Source organism: Bidens hawaiensis, unplaced genomic scaffold, assembly GCF_021521415.1.
Source record: "Bidens hawaiensis isolate Kalapana, Puna unplaced genomic scaffold, B.hawaiensis_p1.1 tig00038506_1, whole genome shotgun sequence".
Classification (NCBI taxonomy): domain Eukaryota; kingdom Viridiplantae; phylum Streptophyta; class Magnoliopsida; order Asterales; family Asteraceae; genus Bidens; species Bidens hawaiensis.
In genome coordinates, this window is record NW_027496754.1 from 18,730 (window position 1) to 28,442 (window position 9,713).

The 9,713-nt window shown below is 34.6% G+C and overlaps 1 protein-coding gene across 1 annotated transcript; it reads right to left on the reverse strand.

Annotated features, from left to right (window-relative positions):
* Positions 1-420: 420 nt before the first annotated feature.
* Positions 421-6,176, reverse strand: LOC143590363 (homeobox protein HOX1A-like; the record flags this gene model as incomplete). Its single annotated transcript, XM_077070865.1, has 11 exons — positions 6,123-6,176; positions 4,542-5,137; positions 4,282-4,447; positions 4,069-4,192; positions 3,871-3,983; positions 3,274-3,777; positions 2,323-2,601; positions 1,617-1,706; positions 1,366-1,482; positions 1,013-1,282; positions 421-651 (listed from the first exon to the last, which is right to left on the reverse strand). Coding segments are annotated over exons 2-11 (2,445 nt in total), but the record flags the coding sequence as incomplete, so codon positions are not given.
* Positions 6,177-9,713: the final 3,537 nt, after the last annotated feature.

Consider the following 9,713-nt stretch of genomic DNA (forward strand, 5'->3'; position numbering starts at 1 on the left):
CTTTCTAGATTTCGGAGTTGTAGATATTACCTCGCTTGCCTGTTTTCTAACTACCTTTTCTGCAGGTGATTTGACCAATTTACCGTGCCCTTCAGTGTGATTAAACTTCCACCGGGCATTTCCAAACCATTTGCTGACCTGTAAATCGTAATAATAACATAACAATATAAGATGACGGGAATGCAGAAGAACCATCAGTGTTGATTCAGGTAATAAATATACTAGTGATGTTGACCTGACTGTGAGAAAGATTCAACTCTTTGACCAAAATCTCTCGAGCATTGCGATCAGGATAACGGTTTTCCTTGAATGCTTCATTCAGTCTCTACATAACAAAATCAAAAGGGAAAACAAAATATTAGTTTGAAATGTTATTAGATAGAAGTTATTAGATAAAAAATAATACTATGAACGAAAACATGCCAGAATAGCAGCTTCCTCGAGTCTTTTATACAATGATGGTCTGCTACCATTAATATGGCTAGTGTCTTCAACAATTAGCTTCTTACTTACAGGTGTGATTTCACTTTGTTTCTGTTTTTTATTATTTTCCATATCTTTTGCTCCGTGGGTATATTTCTGTGCACTTGGAACTTCAGAATCAATAAAATCCTCATCGCTTGAATCTGACGAATCATTTCCATACGTCTCCTATACATAATATTACACATCCAAACAATAATAAGACAAAAAAAATTAGCAAATTTAACCCTTTTACTTGGTATGCTTGTAACTTGATTGGCAGATCAATATGGGCTGATTAATATGACTTGTTTTAATAAAATTTCTAGAAGGAAAAAAAAAGTTTATAAAATTGAATGTTTATTTATGGTTATAAATTCAACCTATATCTTTAATTAAAACGATTAAGAAAATTATATGAATTAAAAAGAGCTCCAAGAAACTTTCAACCCTTAAAAGTGACCCTTTGAGTCAAATTTGACCCCACTAGACCCGTTCATAAGTAAACGGGTCAAAACCACCATAATAACTCAGTAACTGACTGACTCACATCATGCAGCTTTTTGTAGTCCAGTCTCTGGGCCTTTCTCTTTGCAGTTATAGGGCCAAAATCGTCAATATCCAAATTTCCTTCGTTTAACTCCTCTTTCTCTTGAACCTCATCATATATAACTTCATTCTTTATGTCATCAAGATCTTCTGAATCAGATGTAAAATCTGAACCAGAACCTTCCTTCTTAACCTCTTCATCTGAATCGAGTTTATCAGAGTTAAAATCACCATCGTCGTCCTCCGAGTCCTGAGAATGAAGCCCTAATAACTGTTCACAAAACTAACCAGCATAAGCACCAACTAGTGTTTCTCTCATTCCAGATTTTGCGGCTGTTGATATTACATTATTACCTCGTTTGTCTGTTCTGATACTAACTTTTCTGCTGAATTGAGAGGCGATTTGAATGATTTACCACGCCCTTCAGGGTGATTTAACCGCCAGCGCGCTTTTTCAAACCATTTGTTGACCTGTAAATGACAATAATAACAATTAATAATAATAATAAAAAAATAAAATAATAATAATAATAATAATAATAATAATAATAATAAAATAATAACACAATAATAGAAAATAATTTGACCAAATTAGTGGCATTAACCTGACTATGAGTGAGATTCAATTCTTTGACCAAATTCTCTCTAACACCACGATCCAGATAATGGTTTTCATTGAAAGCTTCATTCAGCCTCTACACAACAAAACAAAAAAGAGAAAAATAAAACATTGTAAACGATATGGTTGTACATAAGCTTATTCAGTGAACCGTCAGGCGAGAAATTTGTTTATTTAAACAAACAAACATGAACGATGTCTTGTCGTGAACATTCGTGAGTTGACACTTAAATTTGTTTATGTAAATTTTTGATTAAATCTTTTAGGCCCTTAACATTTGTCAACAATTTCAGGAAAATAAAAGATCAACAATATTACATTTTAGTTCAGTTTTATTATTTTTAGCCCCAACAAACCAATGTTCACACATCTACTTTTATTTTAATTGGTGTTCGCATTTTATGTTGATTTGTTTTTGTCCAACCATGTTCAGTTATACCTCGTTTGTTTACGTTAATGTATCAATCGTTTATACAGTTAGCGAACAAACATAAACGAACATGAACACGCTCATTTCCTTAACAAACAAACAAAAACAAGTAAACTTCGTATGTTTAATTATTTGTGTTCGATGGTTTGTTAAATTTTAGTATCTTTAGATTTGATCGGTTCATTTATTCCAAAATAATTAAAACGAAATGTATTTTTACGAATATTACTAATATCAGATGACAAGAATTATGAACAAATACCTGAGTAACAGCTTCCCCATATCTTTTACATGATGATGATCTGTTACCATTATTATCACTAAAACCATTGTGTGCTGGAGAATCACTTGTGTCTTCAACAGTTAACCTCTTACCTACAGGTGTTGATTCACTTTGTTTCTGTTTTTTAATAACTTTTATGTCTTTTGCTCCTTTGGTATTTTTGCTTTTACTTGGAGCTTTAGAATCAAAAAAATCCTCATCACCTGAATCAGAAAAATCCTCATCACTTGAATCTGATGAAGCATTTCCATATGCCTCCTATAAAGATGACACGTCCCAAGAAAAACAAGCAAAAAATGTTAGCAAAAGTTCAACTTTTATCACTTGATTGTAACAGATTTTTAACAAAAAAATTGCACAAATGATTCATATGGTTTAAACAAATTGCAAGTCTGGTCCCTGAATTTTAAAAATTGCAAACTTAGTTCAAACATTTGTGAGAGGGTTGCACGTTTAATCACCACCATTAATCCCAGTTAGTTTTTAACGAAAAAGTGAGGCCATGTGCTATCCATGTGAGGTAACTGTATCTTTCCAAAATTGAAAACCTGATAAAATAGTGTTTCAAACTCCATAACTCTTAGCGTCGACTTCCTCACCTTCGATTTTTTAAATAAAAAATTCTATTAAAAAATCAAAGATGATGAAATCAGCATTAGGAGTTCTGGAGTTTGAAAGACTATATTATTAGTGTGACAAATTTGAAATGACAATTACCCTCAAAACACATGACATAACTTTTTTGTTAAAAACCGTTATTAGCATTGAGGACTAAATGTACAACACTCTCACAAATGTTTAGACTAAGTTTGAAATTCTTAAAATCCAGAGACCAAACTTGCAATTTGGTCAAACCACAGGGACCATTTGTGCAATTTTCTCTAAGTAATATGTTTATTTGAATGGTTTCAAATTTTAAGACCAACTCACATCATGCAGCCTTTTGTAGTCCAATCTCTCAACATTTCTCTTCGCGGTTATAGGGCCAAAATCGTCATTTTCCGTATTCCCTTCAATTAGTTCTTTCTTTTCTTCAACCTCATTTAACAGCACTTCATTCTTTATGTCATCAAGATCTTCTGAATCGGACGAAAAATCTGAACTAGAACCTTCTTTTTTAGCATCTTCATCTGATTCTAATCTATCAGGGTTAAAATCATCATCTTCAGAATCATCAGAAGGAAGCCCTAAAACCTCGTCATTCTTTGCAAATTCTGCCAAATCTTCAGATGCAGAAGAAAAATCAGACTCATCAGAGCTAGAATCCTCTGCATCTACCTCATCTTCTTCTACTTGTGGACCATCGGAATTACGACCATCTTCTTCCACTTGTGGACCATCAGGATTATAATCATCATCTTCACTATCATCAGACGGAAGCCCTAAATTATCATCCAACTTATTTCCCGAGGCTGCAGTTTCAGTAAACACCTTCTGCACTCAAAACAAACAGATAATGAAATTTCATAACGAGTTAATGACATAATCATGGGCCCGGATATCATAATATTAACTTGAATAACAGACCTCCCAGCTATCTTCAATAGAAAGGTCAGTCCCCAAATAATCATTAAGAAAGTCAACGCAGTCAACCTTGCAATCACAAGCAGGGCAAAGCCACCCTTCATCACCAGGAGGAACTTCATATAAGAAACAATAGCGGTAAGGTTTTAAGGATTATTACTTAATATGTAATGTAGAACTATTTTAAGATTGAAATGTCACCTTGTTCCTTCAATAAAGGTGGATCCAAGCAATACTGATGAAATCCTCGTTCACACGCACCATCACACAGAATAATATCATTATCAAGCCGAACGTCTGTCTGTCCACATTTTGCACAAAATATCTGCCCAAAAAGTACAAAAATAAAAATAAAAAAATCGCCATCAAAATCACAAAATGTAAGAGAACATTAAGTTTAGAAAAATGTCACACATCCTCACTGTCGATTTCCCCTTCAGAATCATATAGAGATTCTGGAATCCTTCCTTCTTCACATGATGTGTCGATACGTTGGAACAAATCTCTTATTTTCAATTTGTAACGGTTAATATCTGATTTGGCGCGTTCAAGCTCCTTTTCAGGTCTTAATTTCTCTAAACTGCTTGTCAAAAGATAAATCAAGAATCAAATAAAAATATAATTAAATATTATGAATCATAAACAATAATAAATAAAACAAGCATTTAACAAACCTTTGGCCTTTCCACCCCTCGCCAGCATACGCTTCAATGAAGTTTTGTTCGTATTTCATTCGATTTAACAAATACTTTATATGTGTTTTTATTTTTGAAAACTCGTTATTATGATGTTCTTTGTGTGTCTTCTTTCTCTTCTTTCTTTTTTTTTCTTTGTTCTCTTGCGAAGGAACATCAACCGACTCAACAACCTTGGGCTTTTCTTGAGATCTTGAGCGTAAGATTCTAGGACTACTAGTAACTGTAATTTCCTTTCTTCTAGATTTCTTGTGTTGACTTGGGGTTTGACTTAATTCCTTAGTTTCATAATCATTGGATTTTAATCCCAACACAATATCCCTAATATCGATGCTTTCTTTTCTTCTAGATTGCCCGTTGTCATGTTGGATAGTTGTTTGACTTAATTCATTGGTCTCATTTTCAAGATTTGAACCACTGGAAACACCTTCCGGCAATTTCTCTTCCTTTTTAACAACTTTTCTGTCATTTGCACACATGGATTTCAAACCAAGCACAATTTCTCTGTTGCCTAATCTTTTATTATCCATGGTCAGAAATAGATGTTTAAAAGCCGAAAAGCGTATTACCTAAACCTGCAACAATAAAAGAAAAAAAGGTGCATCAATAGTTCATAGTTTATACATACACACAGAGTGACAGTCATTACAGAACACTAAATTATTGTGAGAACAAAAAAACAAGTCTAAATCGTTAAAAAAAAGTAATCAATATTTACAAACTGATCTGTTTAATCGCTTTTTTAATTTTGTAATTTTTACGTATACATGTTTAGATAATATAACCTACACATCACATAAACAAACAAACAGTAACATTACCTACACATACATATACAGTGATGATCATTATAAAACACTAATTATTGAAGAAAAAAATCATTTAAACGCTTTGATCATAGGATGTTTTACATTCTGTACTTACAAACACATGTAGATTACGTACAGCAAAGTAATTTGTTGATATGTCTTTTTGGGTTTGTACCGGTTACCTATACATGTTAACATAATATATGATCTTCCATAGTTATCAAATGCGATAGGCGCACTCAAGGCGCATAGCGCAGGGCGCAAAATAAAAAGAGAGCCCGAGAAAAATAAAAAAAGCGCCCTTAATGAAAAACCTGTTTTGACGTTTGTGGTTAGAAAAGCAACCCGTTTAAAAAACATAAATGTTTCAAACAAATAGCGAGTAGAAAACAAAAGAAGTAAGGTATTGCTGCTGTGACATAGAAAGAATACCACAGCAGATTAAACAAGAAAACTTGTTCTTTAATCGGCTTTGAGATACGCAGACAGTAAATTATTGAAGAAGAAAAAATCATTTAACCTTTCAATCACGTGTCACAAATCACCACATAAAGAAGAATTTAGATAAAGATGAATGGTAAACAATAAGCATTACCTATATATATATATATATATATATATAAAGAAGATAAGATAAGAGAAATGTGAAAGGATATAAGAATTGTGAAACCCTAAGTTATAATTAATGACAATGAAGCTGATATGTAATTGAAATTGGTTGTGGGAATAATGAGTTGAGTAGGTTACCTACCTCGATGAAACAGATCCAGGAAAGTAAGAAAGAAAGAATCTAGGGTTCGAATGTGGTGGTTCCGGAAAACACTCGGAGCCGATGAAGAACAAGTAACTTGTTTTTTTTTTTTTTTTTTATTATTATTTGGAACCGATGAAGGTAGGAGGATGAGATGAGTGAGTTATTATTAAAGAAAGCAATTGGATTAGGATTTGGGGGATTTGTTTTGAGGGCGCCATATATTTTTCCTTTCCCTCCAATTCCAATTCCAATTCCAATTCCAATTCCAATTCCAAACTCCAAACCCTTCTATTCTTTATTTTCTTTTTCACTATATTCTATGGAAATCTTGATTGATTTCATTTGGGAGTCATATTTTTATTTTATATATATAAAAAAAAACACTTATAATAGAATTGCTACGGTACTAAGGGTATTCCAGGAATTTCTCATTAGCCGAGGCTATTGATGTAACTTTGGTAACACTGTTTCATCGTCTGCGTCTACGGGATATACACATTTCAACATCATTCTCCTCACATGTTGCATATGCGTCACATCAGTTTTTCTCTTATCATTCAACATCACATTTTAACACATTTCAAAACCTAGGGGTATACACCATTTCCTAATTATCCATATTCTTCATTTTCTATTTTTAAATTTTATTTATACAATATATGATATTTAAAATATGTATTTAAAATTATTAAATAAATTAAATTTTATAATATTTAAAAGAATAAATATAAGTTATAATTAGGGGGTGTGCAACTTAACCGCCGTAACCATTAACTGAACCAATTTTTACCGATAACCGTCATAATCGATGGATCGGTTTAATAAATTTTTGAAAACCGCCAAATACGGGTTGATTTTGGTTAAAGATAATTTCAAAACCACAATAACCGAACAGACCCATTTATTTAACCAGCAATATGTTTGGGATTAACTTCCACTAACATATTGTTGGATTATATCATTTGGATGATTTTGGTTTTACGTTTTTATAAAATTAAGTTGAATTTTATTGTTGGATTATATAATGTCATTCTCTTTGTTTGATAATTTGGTATTAATATTGTGAATTATATACTTTGTTGTATTAATGCATATCGTTTTTCTTTTTGTAATAATTTGTGTCAAACTTTTAGGCTCAGTTACATTGTTTTGGTTATGGTTAACCGACTCAAAACTGACCCACTATAACCTTCAAAACCGATTAACCGAAACCGCCATAACGGGTCGGTTATGATTATGATTATCCATTAACCGGCATGTCGGTTATGGTTATGGGTTTGGCTCAAATCCGCCCCAAACCGATCCATGCACACCCCTAGTTATAATACACCCATCATACCCATCTCCATTTAACCCCAAAAATCTAAAACCACCAGCCTCATCTTCTTCTTCTCTGACCAAACTATTTTGGCCAAATCGAACCCATATTCTAACCAAAGCGAACCCTATCTTCTCCACCAAATAATTGCTTGCATCAAAGAAAAGAAAAAAGAAATTGGAAAAGAGGAAGCGTGAGCCGCGAAACCGTGCTCAAGCGCCTCCTATCACGCGTGACGTGAGGATGGTCGGGGCGGTATTCCGCTAGCTTCAAGTGAGCCACATAGGCATGCTTCGTGGCCACGTAGGCATGCTCCGTGACCACCACTGAACCATACCGGTAATCCTAATAACAAATTGAAAAGTGAGACATGATCGAATGATTTGGTGAATAGTAGATCTCACACTTCCACCGCAAAGCCTACTGCTAAGGTCTGTTAGCGTTCCAATTGGGTTCTTAGTTAAACCCACGAAAATAATATAGTATGTGATAGGGTTAGAAACAAGAAGCATATAGATAAAATAAAAGTCGATTCTTGGAATGAATGACCAGATGTGATCGGTACTAGGTTTAATAAAAATTCAACCAAATATTCAAAGTTACATAAGACACTACGAACAATGTTAAAAGGCCATAATGGTCCCAAACAGCTGCAAACCAAACAAATAAATAAAAGACACAAAACAAAGAGATAAGACACATAGTTCGTATCAATGCTCCCCCTTAACCTACTTTTTGACCTCAAGAAGTAAGCTCAAAGAAATATGGAAAACACAGCTTTACCTCATCTGTGACACCCCGTAAAAACAAGTTATTATTCATGACTTTAAACAATAGTAATTAAATAAAAAACATTCATGTAAGCTTAATAATGAGTAATTAGGTTATTAAGTGCATTTAAAAGACCACATTGTCATATGTCACGTGTTGGTAATTAATGGAGAATTACCGGGTCACATATCAATTCGTCCGACACATTAAAACGTTGGTGTTAAAACCATTCGAATTAGAAACATGAAGAAACACAAACTTAATTTCCTTAATGGGTCCTAGATCCAATGAGTCCACAGGGTAGGATACAATAACAACCAACACGATACGAGCACAACATCCCAAAGTCCAATGACCGGAACCTGCAAAACATACACCGTGAGCTCGTTACGGGAAGGACAAGAGAGGGGGTCTTCCCGTAACCACCCTCCGACGTGAGAATAAGTACAGTTCTTAAGAGAGAAAGTGCTTAAGTAATCTTAGTAGATAGTTAGGAGTGAATGAATACCTCATACAGGTTGAGAGGGTATTTATAGCCGAAGGATGTGGGAATATGATTGGGCCAGCTGTTCATTTTAGAAGATCCCTCGTAACCGTCTGGACGCGTGTCCTTGCGTGATAGGTTGAGCTATACGTCCCATGTGCATGGGTATAACAACCTGGACACGCGTCACTCTATGATATAACGAGTTGAACCCCGGTCATGTGCACGGTTATAACCACCTGGCTAGCTGTCCTCCGTTCATTGGTTAACGGGTCACGTATTCTTCAAGTAATCAATCGTGGTTATTCTTCTAGAAGGTAATTAGTTATTTATAGTTGTCCTGTTGGCATTGTCTTCCAGCCATCTTGGCGGGTAGATGTGCTATCACGCGGATGACGTTTGAGAATGCCTGGATGCTTCCGCGTAAGGTAAGTTGTGCGGGTTATCCGTATGCCTTGCGGGTGGCATACGAGGAGTTTCTCTTCGACCCGCGGGTGATACTTAAGGGTATTTGGGTCTTTTTGGTACCCTACCTCTATAAGTCCCCCATTCCAGTGTTTCTTTCGCGTGAAGTTTTTATGCGGGTGAAATTTTGGACTAAAGATGTATTTGGGGGTTTTTGAATTTTGGAGTTTGGTAGAAATATCTTCTGTTGGTGGTGTGGATACCCGTGAAAAAGGACAAGTTGATCACTTGCAGGCGTGTGAACAGATGATGGGACGTTATGCCGGCTGTCACTGTACCCGACTGTACACCTTTTTCTCTTTTTCAAATTTCCCACGTGACGTGGCGTCTGCTGATTGGGTGATGATTTTCTCTCTCCACTGTTCATATCTCATCGCATTAATTGCGATGGGTATAAATAGTGGAGGTTAACTTCTTTATGAAATTTTATCACCTTTGATTTTCTTCTTTCTTCTTTGTTTTCTCTCAATTCACTAACCAATCTTTTGAGTAATCGTTCGATTCCATCTCAAGATTGCTCGTTGTTTCCCGATTTCTTCTAAATTGATGG